This window comes from Sciurus carolinensis, chromosome 4, assembly GCF_902686445.1.
Source record: "Sciurus carolinensis chromosome 4, mSciCar1.2, whole genome shotgun sequence".
Lineage (NCBI taxonomy): Eukaryota > Metazoa > Chordata > Mammalia > Rodentia > Sciuridae > Sciurus > Sciurus carolinensis.
Window position 1 is genome coordinate 30,491,624 of NC_062216.1, and position 18,952 is coordinate 30,510,575.

The following is an 18,952-nucleotide window of genomic DNA, read 5'->3' on the forward strand; positions in this document are numbered from 1 at the left end:
AAACCTCTGACCACTACTAGCCTGAGAAGGCAGATAGTAGTCAGTTCCCCACACCCCTAGCCAGTTCCCAGGAGGGAGAAGTGTTGATCTGAGTGGCACTCATAAAATTTTTCCCCATAAACTGTTCATCCTTTTCCAGTATCATAGCAAGCTGGAGCCAGACATATCAATTTCATGAATACTCCTGTATGTACAAGATAATATTAAATGAAAAATGTTACTTTAATCCTGTTTCCAATCCCCCAAAAGCACAGCACATTTATTAGAAAAGAAAGGTGAGAATGAAATATTACTGTGAAAAAAATCACTTCACAAAAAAATTTAAATCTGAATACTGTATAACTAGGGAAGTGTAATAGCACTTCAATATAAAGTTTCATTTTATGTAAGTATATATAGTTCCAATCCAATCTGCACGTTGATGTGTATGGATACTGCAGGATTATCTAAATGTTTATTTGTGCACATATTGCCTGAGTGTCAGTCCTTTGTTCCAGATACAGTGAGAAAAAAATTCTATTTAGAAATATGATCAAAAGTTCCTAAAATACTCCAACTAACATCTGTACTGGAATCCTAAGGAAGTGAACACTTTCAAGATGTTATTTAATTAAAAAATATGTTGTTCAAGAGCTGGGAATGTTGTACACCACTTATTTTTAATTCCTTTTTCCTGTCCACTCACATCCCTTCAGTGCCCAGCACCATAAAGTGTTAAGCACATGGAGACCAAGCAATTCATAGCACTGACTGGCAAAATGACAAACAGAACCATCAAACAAGACCACTGCAGTACTTTAAGTAAATTAGAGAATCAAAGTAAAGCAGATAAGCCCTCCAAGAAGGAAAGCATCCACTCCGTGATACCCCCATGACAACACAGAGGGCATATAGTTTGCTAGGTGCCATTGAGAACAAGCGTACCAAAGGGGCGATGCAATCACATTTTTTCAGACAAATTCACACAGGTTTAACGCTTATATGTAACTTTCTACCATTAAAAGTTCTTTTTATGGGCTGGGGAGATAGCTCAACTGGTAGAGTACTTGCCTCGCAAGCACAAGGCCCTGAGTTCGATCCCCAGTACTGAAAAAAAAAAAAAAAAAAAAAAAGAAAAGAAAAAAGTTCTTTTTAAAAAAATATTCTTCAATGAAAGGCTATTTGTAAATTTTAGGTATTCTGCAATGATTTCATTGTAAATTTAGAATGCATATATTTCTGTTGAGAAGACTCAACAGAATGGGAGAATGCTTACATATTGAAGCAGCAACATTAGCATGTTTCATTAAAAGATATTTTAAATCTGAAAAGTGCTTAAGCTCTGAATGCATTCAGGATGAGTTCATATGTAATTATCTGGCATTATCAGTGATACGCAAATGACCCAAGTATGAACACTTTAGGTGATTAGGTAATGCCCATTATACTAGATTGCTTGGTTTGGTGTTCCATGGCCAGAGTTAACACCTTCCAGGACAAGAACAAACCCAGGTACCCAGCACAGGTGAACTCATACACTAAACAACGATAATATGTATCTAGCTTCCATACACTGAATGATTAAACATGAAATATTTCCTCCAATTGCCTCAAAATCAAACATTAATACTATATCCTCTTATTCTAGAAATCAGAAAAATTATCAATAAGCTTATAATAAAAATATGCAACAACTTACTTTTGCAAAGTACTAGAGAATCAGTTAGTTCACCTACCAAGGAAACATGCTGATATTTTTTTCTAATAATGAATCCTATTCATATAACAAAAATTTTTTAGAAAGATAAATATACATCATAATCCATACAATCTTAGGAAGTAGGCATTAATTACTGTCTTCATTTTACATGTAAAGAAACACCAAGAAGCTAAGTAGTTTGTGCACAATCACACAGGTGGTAAGTGGCACTGGCAGGATGTGAATATAACCAGATTGTGAAAACAGAAAGTATTTCAGAGCCTGTGTTCTAAACCACCACACTGCATCTCTATCTAAACAGTTATGTCACTGAACCAAGCTACAGTTATATAACTGAAACAAGCAAAAAAAGAAAAAAGACTGTTCTTCCAAGTACTGTCATAGGAAATATAAAGTATATAGGATCTGAAGTCAGGAAAAGGCTAGCTTTGACTACAGCCTTAACCACTCATGACTGAATGCATTCTTTACCGCTGCAGAAAAGGAAGAGTGGTGAATTGGGGACCAAGCTTGAAGGTAAAAAGAAATTACAAAATAAATATCTAACAATCCTCTACAACTACAGAAGTCACAGAGCACATCTTTCTGATCTACAAGATATTCATTTCCTCTCTACATACCCAAACATAGGCAAGTGTTGAAGCTGAACTCAAAGAGAAGTACGCCTTTTAAATGCTTCAGTACTGCTACTTGTATAAGGTTGACATCTGAATATTTCCTCTTCCAAGTATGTCTATTTTCTACTAGATGTCTAGAGTTGAAGTAAATTTTTCTACATTAAATTTTTAATAATAATAGATACAAAGTATTTAAGCCATTTATTGTGTTTATTCCCCACCCTGTCTTTCTAATTTTACTGTTAGCAGGAATACTTTCAGTTTGGTTTGGATATGAGGTTTCCCCCAAAAGCTCCTGTTAATGCAGGAATGTTTGGAGGTGAAAAGATGGAATTATAGAGCTGTAACCCAATCATTCCATCCTAGTTTGAATGAACTGACTGGCTCGTAACTATAAGCAAGTGGGGCAGGGGCAGAGGATGTGACTCACTGGGGACGTGCCCTGGAAGGGTGCATCTTCCTGTAGCCCCTTCTCTCTTCTCTCTCTCTCTCTGCTTCCTCACTGCATCATAAGTTGAGTGCTTTCCTCCACTGGACCCTTCCACCATGATATTCTGCCTTACTTCAAGCGCAGAGCAATGGAGTCAGTCATCTATGAATGTGACCTCTGAAACGTAGACCCCAAATGAACTTTTCCTCCTCCAAGGTGTTTTCGTTGGATATTTTGATCATAGCAACACAAAAGCTGACTAAAGAACTTTAAAGCAAAATTTTCAAAAAAAGAATTTCTAAGACACTTAAGGATTAACTCTCTGTTTTTAACTGCCAGTTGACCTATATCTAAGTGTGAAGAATTCAGTCTTGTATGCCTCAGAAATTTCTTTAACGTTTTGTTTCAATGAATCATCAAAATATACTTAGCTAAGCAAGAAAGAACACATAACCCATGGTTGCCAGTTTAAAGAACTCTTAAGAGGTGAAAGATGTTTGTTGTGTGTGTGTGAGTGTGTGTGTGTGTGTGTGTGTGTGTATCTAAGCATGACCACTGTTTATACTGCTTGCTCTGTTTGGAATGCAAATCATGATAGCAAAGTTGTCTGTTATTAATATTTTTATAAATGTATCCAGATCACAGAGTAATTGGTGTTTACATGAGTCAAAAGTAATCACCACTGTAATCATCAGAAATCAGGGGCATATAGAGGAGTTCAAATACCATACGTGGGTGGTCACGGAACTCATGAGAAAGATAGTCACTGATAGACTCATGGAACCCAGAATTAAAATGGCTTCTAGTTGGTTTATTTTGACACTTTTGAGCAAATTAAACTTCTTAGACCCCACTTTGAGTGTCAAATTCAAGGATCTGTGATGGCTCCTGTTGCTTTAGCCCAAACTCAGAGTTGCTCTTTGGATTCTCACACTCCACAATGTCCCGTTTCCCTTAAAGATCTTGACTGTTCAGTGAATGGGTCCCTTCCAAGGTTTCTAAACACCATTATTACTTTTGTAATTTGTTGTCACTTTTCAATATTCAAGACAATCATCCCTTCCCCATTTCTGTAATTGGCATCTACTCGTTTTTTTTCTTTTCACTTAATCTGGTATCACCTCTCTTCTACCAGGCCTGCCCAAGCAACAACCAGAAGCCTACCCTACAATTGATGGTAACTCATGGAACTCTCTCACAAAAATATTTTATATTGCCTGCATTTAGAGTTCAATTCATTTATGGTATTTTTAATTAGTAAATTTGGTGTTTCTCAAAAATGATCATAAACTTGCTATTGACAAGAATCACCCACTCCACATTATTTTACATCACTCATCACATTATAATTTCCTGCTTTGAATTGAAGCTGCCATTAATGAGAATTAATTACAGTGCCCTGAATTGAAGGAGACTTAAATATGAGAATATGGATTGGTAAGCACATAAACATGGTATTAATGGATACAGTGTGAGAGTTAGGAGCATCTACAACACCTCCTTCTTGAGGTCCTTAATTTTCTTTTTCTCCCCCTTCCATCAGTCCCTGAGAAAGGCCTCAGAAAACAAAAGGCCTACAATCCAAACACTAACCCTAAACCCTTGGAGTACCTGAATCTCGGATGCCAGAACTTTTAAGAAACCCAGTGTATACGCACTTTAATATTCAACACCCGCCAACCAGCAGGATCTATAGCAACATCTCATAAATAAATATGCTGCTGTTTCTTCAATAAAGTTTAGAAATATTTAAACTTATAGGATAAATAAAGATTATAAACAGTAGTATGTCAAGTCAGGCTAGTGTTACAGCACCAAATAATTTATGGAAATGAGCTTTTGGATTTCACAATTACGAAAAAAAAAAAAAAAAAAAAAAAAGGAAAAGGATTGTAGACCCCTGCTAATACTTGGAAGCCCCAAGGATACTATCAGTATAAGGAAACAGTAGGAAACCATTAGCAAAAGGTATTTTAAGATACCTCCTGGATTCCTTCTATCATGGATGCCCAATAAAGCAAATCAACACAATCTCTGATCTCTTAAACTATAAACTCTGAAAAAAATAAATAAATTGAGGATAGGAGCAACCCAAACAATTTCCAAAAGTAAATTTCAGAAGAAACAATTATACAGACATACTTAACATACTTATATGTTAAAATTTAGAATTAGATTATTTATCAAACTTTTTAGCATCCCTCGTTGTTCAAAATTCTCAGCTTACATCTTTTTTTTCTAACTTGAAAAAAATCCAGGATACCTGAATGTGAATTTACAAATGTGAACTTACCAATATGTATGTTTAACAAATGGTTGGCCAATATAGTGCCTACAGTATGCATGTCTGCCAGGAATATCGTAACTGGAGAAAGATGAAACAGTGTATGATCAGAAGTTTGCAGAGGTGTAATGACTCTGCCAACTAAAGTCTGTTCTTTCCAAATCCACTTATTTGTGAAAGGCCATTTGGCATAGGTAAAATTATAGTCTTTCACTGAAGTTACATTAGCGCAACTTAGAAAAACTGCTTAATAACTGTCAGAAATTCACATTAAGCTCCTAGCTAAGGAGTTATTCTTTCAATAATTCCCATAAATCAGGTCATTCACAATCTATCTTTAGTCAAAGGGGTAGCATGTGGTAAAGTCTGGAAGAAAGTCCACATTCATTGTCATTTATTCCATTATAGGAAATCTGGCCCTAAGCAGCTTTCACAGGACAGTCCTACATGTTGAGCGATACACTTCTCTCTGCTTTCTTGCACATTCCTGCAAAGTGCAGGGAAGGAGCTGCAGAGGCACTGAAAGGAGAATAGATCATAAGTCTTTCACCAACCCAAAAGGCCCAAACCCATCACCACATTTCTCTAAAATGTTCTCTCAATGTTGCAAAAGTGTTTTTAAAAGAAAAAACAAAAACTGTCCTTGATAGTTGTTCAGTCATCTGAGCCTTAGATCCATCATTCTTAGTGATACCTAACCTATAGCTCATGGAGGTGTAATGAAAAACAAAATGAGGTTGCAAGACCCTAGCAAGGTGTATAGCACAGGCAGCTACTTAGGATGCTGCAGCTCATTATTTAAACTCCAACTCTCAATATACAGAGGAATGGACGGTACCTGCAGGATAATGTGAACCTTCATGGAGCTGCTGAAGGCAAGAATAGTGCTGGGGGTACAAAAGGGTCTCCCTCCCTCTTCTCACACCAGCAACTGTGTCCCCCAGTTAAGAGCTGAGAGAAGCCTCCAGGTAGGCCCATGGTGAAAACAAGAGCTCCTTCTCAAGAACCTCAAATCCACCACTCTGCACTCTTCTCAAATAAATTTAGAAGGACAAGAAGAGCAACCCAGTGCTCTTAAAGATTTTTGACTGAGATCAGTTGTTAAAGGCTTCCTGAAGCAGTTTTGATACTATCTCATGAAAAACTGGCGACCAGTTCAGGAGAAGAAATACGAAGAAGTAGAAGCCAAAGTGACAGAACTGAGCTTTTTATGTCCATATCCACATATGGCCAGCATCACTTGGACTAACATCAGAAATCTAAGAGAGGAGATTGACAAAAACACTTAATTGTACGCTTTGAAGAAAATTATAAATACAGCAGTTATAGGCCAGCTATTAAAGAATCAGATACTCCAGGGAAAAGGACATGGATCCAATCCTTCCCTTATACAATCTTTCCCCCTCCTCAGAAAGGGGATTTTAGGAAGTCAAACTCTGAGCCTCTAACATAACATAACGTAACATTGTCCAGTGAAGCAAAAACAGTTTAAAAGTTTCCTCTTCCACAAACATTTCACATTTCCTTAATCTTGAACCTCCTTTCTAAAGATTGATTGCTGGGGGAGGGGGATTCCTACCTAGAAGGATGAGTACTGCAAGACAAAGCACAGAAAGGCCTCCAACTAAATGACCAAAAATTACAGGCACATTTGTGGAATTCTCCTTAAATAAAATTTAACTCTTCATCTTTAATGTAGGGTAACAGGACAGGCATTCTTTTAATTTTCCCATAGGAATTTTCCTATCACCTGTCACATTCCCAAATATTTTAAGTATATTATGCAGTTCATGTCCTGTTGACCCTAGATAGTTATTTCCCTTTAATGGAATGTAAATTTGTAAAGTCTACTTTATTTCTGTAAAGATGTCCTATTGTCTAGTAAATACATGATTTATGGAAGAATACTGTCATCATCCACTATCCATCCATGAATACCAGTCTCTTCTTTGAAATACCCTAATTCTACAAGTAGAACTAACATGTTCCTATGATTAAAACATTGAGACCAGGGTTAATTCCCCACCTCCCTTAACTCTCACGTTGGTCAGTCACCAGATCTATGGCTTCTTTCTTGTTAACAGCTCCATCATCTGGTCCCTCTACCAACACTCTGCTCAGACTCTTCATCACTTCCCATTTAGACTATTTCTGTTGCTTCTTAACTGGACCAGCTCCACCAGTAAAAGTCCTAATGACCTCTAATCAATCCGAGGAATAATTTCAAGAGTCTTCTTACTATGTTATTCAGTTGCTTGGCTCATGATTATCCCTCTCTGACCCATAGTATGAAGTTTAGACTGCTTAAACTAACTCAGGCCCAAATCAGCAATGATCCTAACTATGTCTTGTTTTAGCTTTTTTGCTGCTGTGACTAAAAAATCTGACCAGAACAATTTTAAAGGAGGAACATTTATTTGAGGGCTCACGGTTCAGAGGTCTTAGTCCACAGAAGGACGGCTCCATTCCTGAGGGCTCAGGTGAGGCTGAACATCATGGTGGAAGAGCACGGCAGAGGAATGCAGCTCACATCATCAGGAACCAGAGAGAGACTCCACTCTCCAGATACAAAATATATGCCCCATAGCCACGCCCCAATTCCCACCTCCTCCAGCCACACCCTACCACTTCAATTAATCCCATTAGGGATTAATTCACTAATTGGGTTAAGACTCTTACAACCCAATCATTTCTCCTCTGAACCTTCTTGCATTGTCTCACATGTGAGCTTTTTTGGGGGACACCTCACATCCGAATCATAACATATCTCTTAAGTTATTCTTACTTAAGTTTTCACTGTTACCTTATCCAACCCTCAGTTCCAGTCAAAGTGTTCTACTTGTCTTCTCATTTTCTAATTCCATTCAAGAGATCAAATGGACTTCCAGTTTTGATGAACTGTCTGTTGGAAATTCACATCCAAGTTACAACTCAAGCTCTGTTCTCAGGTCAAGGTTCCCAGATAATCCAGACCACACTGATGAGTTTCTCATCCAAACTAGAACACACACGGTGCTTTGGTACCAATTCCCTAACAAAGGAGCAATGCATTTCACAGTATTTTTTTTCACAAATCTTTATTTTATTTTGAGTTATTAACGCCGCAAAGACAGGAAAAATGGCATAAGTCTTTTACGATGCCCACACCTGATAGATTATTTTGCAAACTCAACAATTATATAATGGATATGATATAACAAATGAAATTAGTCATTGATGCACATCATAGATAAGTGCATATAATACTTTCATTGTGCATGAGAATGACTTAGGATACTATTTTAAATGTATATTCCTAGACCCAAGCCAAGAGATTTGGTTAGTATCAGGTTGAGGGGGAAAAAAAAAAGACCCTAGGGAATTCTGATGCAGCTGGCACACAGATAGTAATTTGAGAAATGCTGCCCCTGATCTAGGTATCTAGGTATTCATACTCCCCATACAATCCACTACATTTATAGAGTAAAAGTTCCATAAATATACTTCATATGAAGTAATTCTTTCCTTTTCTTTCTTTTTTTGTCATAAACCTTCTTCTTCCTTAAAATCAAACTCAATCCAACCACCTAGAGAGAACTCTACCTAAACTCTTATTGCAAATCACTAGATTTAGCATTCTAATGCTTTTTCTAGGTTTTGCAGTTTTCTTTAGTTTGATCAAAATTTAAACACTTCCTCTTTCTTCCCCATTATATCCAGTTAATTTTTACTTTTAACTTACTTTTCTGACATTGACAGTTTATACAAACATCTTTCAGAGAAACATTTTAGGACTTTTAATTAAATCATACAACCACCAATAATTAAAAAGGGGAACCTACTAAATGCAAATAAAAGTCAAGAAATAAGATCTTGATTCCTTTTATGATTTTGCCTGCAATATTTGGTATGGCTTTGGGGACCACACAAAGGATTGGATGGCTAGCTTTGGTTCATAGCTTGTGAGTTGCTTCATATTAGTAAAATATTTTTGAAATTACTAAGTGTTAATTACGAAAAATTTGCACCTATTGTGATCTGGTATATAAGGCATCTTTTATTTACTTTCTGAAATATCATGCTGCATTTTACTATTCATAGAAAATTAACAATTGGTTCCCCCTAGTTCTACCATGCCTTCATCTAAATGAGGTGCTTATATAGATAGGCCACTAGGGAGAGACATGGAGTCTTTGGATCAGTCTTTGGATCAGTTACATCCAACTTTCACAACAAGGACATAACAGTTTTACTGAAGGCATTAATGACACATATCCTGTCAAGGCTATATTCGACACTGGGGAACAGTTTAGTGCAGTGATAATACACTGCTAGGTGGAACTCATAGATTTAAAATTATGTTTCATGGTGTGAGAAAAGAATCCATATCACATACAGAATATCAGTCCTTATTCACCAAACAGAATATAAGAGATGGTTAAATATGAAAAGCAACAATTACCAACAAAAATGCACAGACTTTCAGCAAAGGGAAAATTTTATTAATTCACCAATAAAGACAATTTTGAAAATTAAAATAAATTATGTTTACCCTCCAATTCCATCCCTATACATAACATGCCCCCCACCCTCCCTCCTCACCCACCTCTGCAGAACATTCATTCATGACTGACCCATAGTTAGTGACTCTCATATAGGCTACTGGTTTATCAGGAAGTGATTCTCATTTTACTTACTGCATCACACTTTCTTATTGTAAATCAAAGTAAGTTACCATAGGCAATGGAGAGGTGTTGGCTTGCTAAGTTATACTTAAATTAGTTTGACTGCTTGCAGACACAGAAAGTCAATAGATGTGGCACAATTCAAGGACTCAAATTACAGATGGCATTAGTTGGTCCAATGCTACATTTTTGTGGTATTTAAAGACAGAAAGACATTCTCATTACTATAGCTGTAGTGATGTATTTGTGTTGAATTGCAATGCAAATAATGCACTGTTTTGCAACTTAATGTATATTGATTTCACTGAAAAAAATTTTTGTTGACTTCAATTATCAAGATACAAATTCTATTTTATTTTTTCCCAAAATTTAAATGCAAAATAGTTAATTTTAAGTCTTAGTCTTCTTAGTCTTAAAGTGTATCTCAAAATATAACTGGGAAGACAACTTGATTTCTCACACTCAGTATATGTTCATCAATAAAGTCAATTGAAAGTTGAGAGCAACGTACCACTGGCACTTCTAACTTGTCATCAGTGGAAATAAACCACTGCAGTCTAGTTTCAGCTAGAGGTACTGCAAGTATTTAAAGTAAGACACCTCATAGTATGCGGAGTCCAAATCTTCAGGAGTTCAAGATCTCTATAAAACACGTTGTTATGAACTTTTTAGGTTAAAAACATATTTTTCGAAAGAGCTCACTAAGAGGCAGATACAAATATCATAACTCCTTTCTAAATATCAGAATGCCTTCAAAAGCATCTTAGCAACACTTTTAGGCAAAGGAATAAACACCTCTTATTTAGAAGCAAACTAAATAAAATTACTCAAACAACAAAAAGACAACTTAATTTTTAGTATCTCATGACCAGATTTTAGACAAGCAGAGTTTATAGAGTTGAAAATATAAATCTTGTTTGATTACGATCTAAATGACTCTAACCTCCAATTACAAGTCAAGTTTGATCCAACTTCAAGTGAACCCTGAAGTCTCAAGCCCTCAAGCCCAGGTCCTCAATTCCCTTACACTCTTTCCAAAATAGCGCACGGCGCCGGGTGCTCCGCATACTATGAACACTTCAGGAAAATCAGACTCGGTTGACTGGTCATCCTTGCCCCAGAAGCTGTCTGGAGTCCCACAGATCAGTCAGGGAAAGAAAGAGCATTTCCCGACCAGAATGAACTGCTCTCCTGAGCCACTCAAACTGGGCAGAGTTCCAGACCCCCTTGTTGCGCCAGCGGAGACCCCTCTGAAACAGACTCTGATCCCTTATTACCAGATACCTCGCAGGGCCCTCCGCTTCTGTAACTTGCTTTCCTATCTAGTAATAACTTTCTATTTAAAAAGAAGAAAAACTTTTCTCCGAGGAAGCGTGCACTGGGCTCAGTAACTTTGGATCCCACCTTCACGAGGCTAGAGGGGTACATACACGCTGAGCTCTTCTGCGCAGGTTCTCCGCAAACTCGGCCCGCGGCCGACGGGTGCCCAGGTCCCGGCCCCAGCGGGACAAGATCCGCGCACTTACCTTGACCTCGCCCCCGTCCGGCTCCGCGTCGGAGAAGCCAAGTCCCGACTCCAAGGCGGCGGCAGCGGCGGGCGCCTCGCGCGGACCCGGGAGCAGCGCAGCGGCGAGCAAGGAACACGCCAGAGAAAAGAAGCCCAGCAAGTGCATGGTGGAAGGACCGGTCCGCTAGCGGGGCCAGGGGTGGGGGCGCGGGCGCCCCTGCAAGGCTGAAGTCCCCTCCTCGTCCCCTTTCCTCCGATTTCCTCTCGGTGACCCCCCTGGGCGAACCGGAGGAGGCAGGCGCGGGTCCGGGGCTCCGCGTTCCGAACTTTGCAAGTTGCTCTCCCAGCCAGTACCGGGGAAAGGCGACGGGTGTCAGGTAAAAGCCTCACAGGAAACCGGACATCCGAGCTCCCCTCATTCGGAGCCGGCGAGGTGAAGCGAGGGCGAGGGAGGATGGCTCCTCGGTTCGCGTTTTTGTTTTTGCCTTTTGGAAAGAGGGGGGGAAAGCCCAAACACCCCGTAATGTTCAACTCCTCCAGAGCCACCAGAGCCCTTGTCCCCTTCCTCCCTCCCCTTCTCCGAAGTGAGGCGAGCCGCACAGTGGGAGCTGCGGGAGAGGCGGCGGCGGCGGTGCGGGTGGCGCGAGCGGGGCGGCGGGGCGCCCGGCGGCGGCGGCGGCGGCGAGGCCCGGGAGCGCCGCGGCGCACGAGCCTCCAGTGCGCGCGGGGCTGAGCGGCGGCAGTGGCGGCGGCGGCGGCGGCGGGCGCAGGGGCAGGGCATGACTGATGCGCCCTCTGCCTGCGCTTATGTGAGAGAAAGCGGCCGAGGGAGGGAGCGTGCCGAGCCCGGGCTGCCCTCCCCTCTCACTTTCCCTCGGAAGCTCTCTCCCTGCGGCTCCCCACTTCCCTCGCCTCCTCCCCGGCGGCCCCACCTCCTTCCCGCTCCCTGGCTTTTCCTCCCCTCCCCTCCTGGGAGTGGACGGCCGGAGGTGCAAGTTCATCCTTGGGGCGGGTGATTCGTGGGACCAGCCTAAGAGGTCACTTTACCACTCTGGGCAAAGTTGGAGCGAAGATAAAGTAGGTATCATGAGTAGAAAAGAGCCGACCCTTTGTCCTTGTCAGCCCCCAGGCTCTTGTCCTATTCCCAGCACGCCTGGTCCTCAGCGACCCGAGCAGATTTACAAGAGAGTTCTAAAAGTTTCAGGAGAAAGTCATCACTATGGCGGAGACCCAACCGGACCTTGGAAAATGCATTGCCCGCCCCCCCCCCCCCTTTGCTTTTTTTCTCGGTAACTTGAAGATGCCAGGTGAAGCAAGAACAACAGGACTTCACAGACTGCAGAGTAGCCTGTTGGGATAGATGCTAATGGCCGTTTTAGAATCCTAAACTTCTGGCAGATAGAGAGAAAGGTCAGAATTTTCCTGAAGAACCAAAAGACGCAGAGTCAATTTCTGCAACAAAATGGGTTAGCAAGAGAAACTGAATGATGAAGAGAAGCTCCTGATAAACATTATAGAAAGTCATGACATCTGCAGAGAAGTGACAGCATTTACCCATCAGAAAAGTATCCAGGGTCTGTGATGCTGGTGGCACTAGCAGTCCCCTAGCAAGGTGGGGAAGTTGTAGAGGATCTAGGTAAGGAGTTTGGACAGCATGCAGAACATGAAAAATTCACTTTTGTTCCCAAACCACATTAAAATGCTAATCTTATAGGTTCCGAAAATCTTAGATGGTGAAGAGACTTTCTTACGTGATTTAGATCTTTAGAACACTTGGAACTCTCCTTATCCATCATTTATTTGAAGACTTAAATACCTTCAACAACAGGAAACCCTCTGCTATGTGTGATTGTCCATTCCCTTAGTTGAAGGTCAATATTGTTGAAGTGTTTCCTTATGTCTATTACTTTTGATTTCTGGAGTTTTTACATGATAAAACTAATCTATCACATATAAATTCCTCAGATATTTTCAAAATACCACTCATGTTCTCACTATGCTAGCTTTCCTCCCAGCTAAATATACTTTTCCACTATATGACAGCTCCACTTTCTCATAAAGCATACTGCTCAGAACATGGCTCAGTACCTAAAGTGTTCCAATAAACATGCAGAAAAGGCTCTTCCTTGTGCAGACAGAACATATTTGTTGATATAGCCTTGGATCAAGTTTACTTTCTGGCAGCCAAATCCGAGTGTTGACTCAAACTGAAAGATTGGGGCTTTGAAGGAGGACCCAGTCTTGTCCTGACTCCATTTTGCTCCTTTAGCCTGTTCTTCTCAGTTATTGCTCCTCCTCAGAAATTCCAGGAACATGAAACTTGCAGACACATCACCCCATCATATGAACAGAGGCTGCCCCTCAAGCAGGAGTAATTATCTCATGAGGGACCAAATTGCTCCCTCCCCAAGTAACAACTATTTTACCAGCACTAACAAGACTCTATATAACCAGACCTGTGATCAGCTGGACCAAGTTTTACAAAGATTGCTTGATCATGCATCCCTCTTGCCCTCTGTTCCTAGTTCTTCACTTATATACTCCTGGAGCTATTTTCAGTACCAAGAAGACATGGCTTTGGAGATTAATCTCCATTTCTTCCCAGTGTAGTCACATTAAATAAACTTCTTCCCTTCTCCACTACCACTTATCTCTCTGATGGAACTCTCCAGTCCACAGGTGACCCAATCTGGTCTGTTGGGATCCCTAGACTTAGGCCTCTGCCCTAGGACTCCAGTAGCAAAACTACTCCATCAAGTTCCTCTATAATTTTCATGCATACTGCTCTGTACTCACATCTGCACTAACTTGCATCCAGTATGGGCAGGGTCAGTTTACTGTGCCCAAGTTTAACTTTGTTATTTGTCTTTATGAAATTCACTCCTGTTACAGTAAGTCCATCATAACTTGTTGAGATTTTTGGGATCTCTACATTGTAAATCTATCACTTCTCTTTCTGTCTTCTTGCTATATACATTTGACCAATTTGCTAGATTTGTCTTCAGAAATTGATAAAGCTATGGAAAGAGAAGAGCTAAGGATTGACTGGGATAATATTTAAATACAAGTTGGAGTTACCTTGTAAACTTGCAGGAGTTCAATGAGTCTCAATGATGATTGCTTTTGGAATTACAGATGATTTCAGCAACTCAGATTCTTGAGCCCATCACCAGAATCCAAATTAAACTGTTTTGAGGTAAGACTTGGACAGAAAGGTTCTAATAGGCAACCACAATTGAGAAGCTCAATCATTTCCAACACCCATCTGGGCTTAGCATTGTGTAAATACTGCAAAATCAACAAATTAAAAATGTATCAAAATGTATTTGTTGAATAGAGTAGTAGCATATACTTTTTTTCTCTGAAAAATATTATCTTCCTACTACTATTCTTTTAAGTAAAATGCTGCAAAAGGTGATTGCTAGTTGAAAAAAACAGTCTTTGAAAACAATATTGCATTAGGTTTTCAAGAATGTTTTAAAAGTAAAAAGGGGACAGTTGCTCAGGACTTTTATTTTTCTTACCACCTAGAAAATTCTTTATCCCACCTGCGTATTATAAAATTTAAGGAAGAAGCTGGGGTGTGACTCAGTCATAGTGTAGAGAGTTTGCCTGGGACATGTGAAGCACTGGAGTTTGATCCTCAGCACCACATTAAAACTACTTAGGAAAAAAAAAAGTTTAAGAAGGGCCTTCTTCTGATTGTGAGTCTGGTTTAGTGTAAGACCTATTTTACAAGAGTGCTTATAAACCAGTATTGGGGTTTTATTGTTTTGTTTTGTTTTGTTTTGTTTTGTCTGAGAGGAGGTATTGCTTTTGTTGTGGTGGTTGTTGTTGTTTTTCCAGAAAATAGTCTTCGGTCCGTGGAAACTGAGGAAAGAGGGTAAGGTAGGAGGGCTCCAACCAGAGTAACACCTCTTTTCTATTTTACTTATTGGGTTTCTGCTTTCTTTGAAGACAATGTTTGATGATGAATGACAATACTATGCCTGCTGTACATTCTCTAATATCCACTTTGGTCATCTCATCTCATTTATTTTCTGATATCAGTTATTTCCTTATTTCCTTATTTTTTGGCTTCTTTAGGTTTGCTTTGTTGCTGTAATTCAAATTTTTCTTATGGAATGATCAGATCATTTGCTTTTCATCTTTTTAGTGGATGATGAATGTATTTAAAAAAAAAAGTTCTGTTCTACATTCTGCCTTACCTATTTTTTTCAATTTTGATCTGTACGGTTGAGTTTGACAATCAGTTGTAAATATATCCTAAATGCTTTATGCTTATTTTCTCTAAATTAAAACATTAGTAATTGGGCTTTTTTCTTTCCAGTTTACAGAGTTTTTGTTACTAATTTATATTTTTTTATATTTAGTCATACTGCAAATGATTTTGATTTTAGAAATGCATCAGGGCTTTCTTTGTGGCCAAGTACATGGTTGATCATTTCAACTAATTCCATGTGTTCCTTCTTGGTTGGGTATTAATTTTGAACTTATTCTTTGTTTTATTAAAATCTTTTGTAGGAGTGACTTTTAAAAATCTTCAGTTATAATTGTTAATCTCTTTTTCTATTTGGTACTTTTTTTGCCTTATTTTGAAACAAATTTGGTGCTGTTTCATTTTGATCTAATTTTCCTTTTACTAGCATATAATCTCCAGCTTTGAAAGTCTGCTTTTTTCCCTATTGTAGACTTTAAGGATTAAGATCATTTCTGAACATGACTTAGATATATAGACCATTTGTGTCAGCATGACTTAGTTGTTTCTTTTGGGTAACAGGTAATTAAAAGCACTGTTTGCTTTGGGAAATGCCAGCAAATCAGTGTATTGAAGAAAATAGTAAATCTCATTCTGACCCACAGCCTGCGTATCAATAACAATTTACCTATCGAGACCCTTGCTGAACTATGTGGACCAAACCTAAACTACTATATCATTAATTTTGCCCAGTTCTTTTCAGTGTTCCATTTAAAAGATCTACCTTAAAACTACTTGAGTCCAGACCCCAAAGACCTCAATTTTCTACCTCTGTCTTACCCTAAGACACTGCTAAGACTCTGTTAAAGTGATATTCTCCATTTGTATGATCAATTCTGTTAAATGTAGCTTTTTCATTATTATTAAAATGTTTCCTGCTGATATTTGGAGTAGTTCAAAACAACCTGGAAGTCCCAGTGAGATTCTATCAATATCTCCCTTACTGCTCAAGCCCAACACCCTCCATTCAGAAATATGCAAACCAGCTATGTCATTCAGAGTCCCTGCTCAGGGTATCTCTCAGACTACAATCACGGGATACATCCCACATTAGATTTCAGTAACAATTTCTTTTCATTAAACTATCACTGACCAGTGTATTTTGTCCCTTAAGATTCCCTGTCAGAAATCCTTCAATTATTTGATCAGATTTGAAAGTATTTATCCCTAATAGAAATCTTCTACATTATCAACAACATTGCTTTTTGTTAATGCTCGGGAATGGGCAATAGGAAGTTCATAAGAAAGAGAATAAGAATAAATTTTGTTAAGTGAATTCATTGAGCCAACCTGAGTGCTAGATGCTTAGAAGGTGTCTCATCAGACTGACATTCACTGAATGAATATTGTCAAAAACTTTACTAAAAGCTTATAAAACTTTCTGAAGCCTTGTTTTGTCTTTGAGATGCTGATTTTGAAAGAGATCTGTTGTCTAGACTTTCTCCCTTCCCCAAATTGCAGATTTACCAGATTTTCCATTGGAAATTGAATAGTCATTTGGTTGGGGAATCCAGCACATGAGGTGCACAAACAACTCATTCAATCAACTATTGCCAAACTTTTATGTATTTGTTTCAAACTAAACCAAGTTCAAGTCTCCAAGACAAATTCCTGCTTCCTACATATATTTACACTGTAATACATGTGACTGTGTTTTAATGGCATAATTTTACCAACGGTAATTTAGAATTTCAATGATTATTTTGAATTTCTCATAAGAATAAAATTATTCATTTGAAAGGTGGTTTAGATATTGGCATCAGATCTGCTATTTTGCTCCACCATTGTTCTCCCTCCCCACACAGTTTTTACAACCCAGATTGTTAGTCTGCCAATGTCCTAGCCAGTAATTGGTCCAGATTGTTGGCCCACAAACCTCCTGGTCAGCATTGGTCCGTTGTTAAGTAGTGTCACAAAATGACACTACTTAAGAATGGCTCCACCACCATTCTTTCTCTCTCTCTCCCTCCATCTCGCATTCTCTCTCTCTCTTTCTATCTCATTTTCTCTTTCTCTCTCTCACCGTGCGACAGACACTCTACCTGTCCTTGTCTGCTCACTTAATAAAATCTCTTATGTGAGTTCCCGCATCCAGAGTGGTTTCTGGGTGCTTTCATTAGTAAAGTTGGAGTGAAATTCTACACATTGTTTGACCTGTATTTTATGATTGGTCTCAGAAAGCTTACAACAGAAATACAAATTCTACAATGGCCTTAGAGTTTCTTCCATAAAAGAAAACTTAAAAAATATGAAAGGCATATTCTGCTTTAGATCTTCCCAAGTCACAACTTTAACCTTTAATCTTACTGTTCCTCTTCTCCCATCCTATGGTCCTTCATTGTTCCAATACTCTTTCTGACTAGCTTCCCTTTTTTTCTGGCCAACCAGAAAGTCTGAAAGTTCAAACGGCTCCTAAAAGTAGCCATGTCAGAATAAGCCCCTTATGATGGATTTTAAACCCTGGTTGTAGTCTGAGCTGAGTCATTTTCAAAGACTTTATAAAGTCAAAGTGGGGTAGGCATACATTTACAGAGAATTTTCATGGTTCTAGGAACATATAATTCAGGATTCCCCCATCTCTATGGATTGACTTACATGTGATTAGGACCTTCATATGAAATAAAATGGAATGAAAAAGGCAGTGTAAATACATTAAGTAATACGGAAGAGATTCCAAATCCCATATTAATACCAGAAGAATTTAGAAAATCCATAAAAACACAAAACTTTTGGAGGACTTCCATCAAATCAAACAAAGGGATGGCTATGTTGTAATCTGTAGGGTGATGTTTTTACACACCTTCAGAACTCATTCAGGTATAGCTCTTGCAGCAGATGGAACCCCAGCTCTTGTCTTGCTTTCTCTGAATGACCTAAGTCAGAGAAATAGGAGATTTAATATATAAGTGAAAACTAGAATGAAAAATAGTCCTCCTGCCAGTATTCCAACACTCACTGAGCAAAATTAAAGAGAAAAGGAAGAAAACAATGAAGTTGCTCCATTGGGTATCAAGCACTCATTTTCCCATTGACTAGTAAACTCCCAAGGAAAGTCTAAATATTGAAGAATGTCCATCTATATTTTTTTTGATACAGGCACAATAGTACCAACCAAAAGCCCCATGAGTGTCACACAACCTCTTCCTCAGAGTTAATCTTCTCACATGGCAACTATGTCTAATAATCCAGATCCTCCCCTTATTTCATCCTGGGACTGGAGAATAGTTACAGGGGAATATTTTTCAGACTGTTACTGAGGAATATTTTTTGTGGCATTGTCCCTGTTTTTCAGTATGAGAAGATCTGTTGGAAAAAAAAAAAAAAAGCATGAGGATAATCTGCATCACTTTCAAAATGACTCTGTGCTGTCAGTAGAGGCCTTCAGTTGAATCTTTGCAAACATTTTTACAGGAAATTACCTACTCAAAGGAAGACAAAATGATCATGGTACATTTATCAACATTGGTAGGAAATTTTTACTAAAGTTGCTGAA

At 38.9% G+C, this 18,952-nt stretch overlaps 1 protein-coding gene across 1 annotated transcript in view; it reads right to left on the reverse strand.

Annotated features, from left to right (window-relative positions):
- Positions 1-11,937, reverse strand: part of Vegfc (vascular endothelial growth factor C) — a 116,054-nt gene extending 104,117 nt beyond the window's left edge. The window contains exon 1 of the mRNA XM_047550059.1: positions 11,221-11,937. Within this exon, the coding sequence (XP_047406015.1) occupies positions 11,221-11,367 (147 nt within the window). The 5' untranslated portion in view covers positions 11,368-11,937. The remainder of the gene's footprint in view (positions 1-11,220) is intronic.
- Between the last annotated feature and the right edge of the window lie 7,015 nt (positions 11,938-18,952).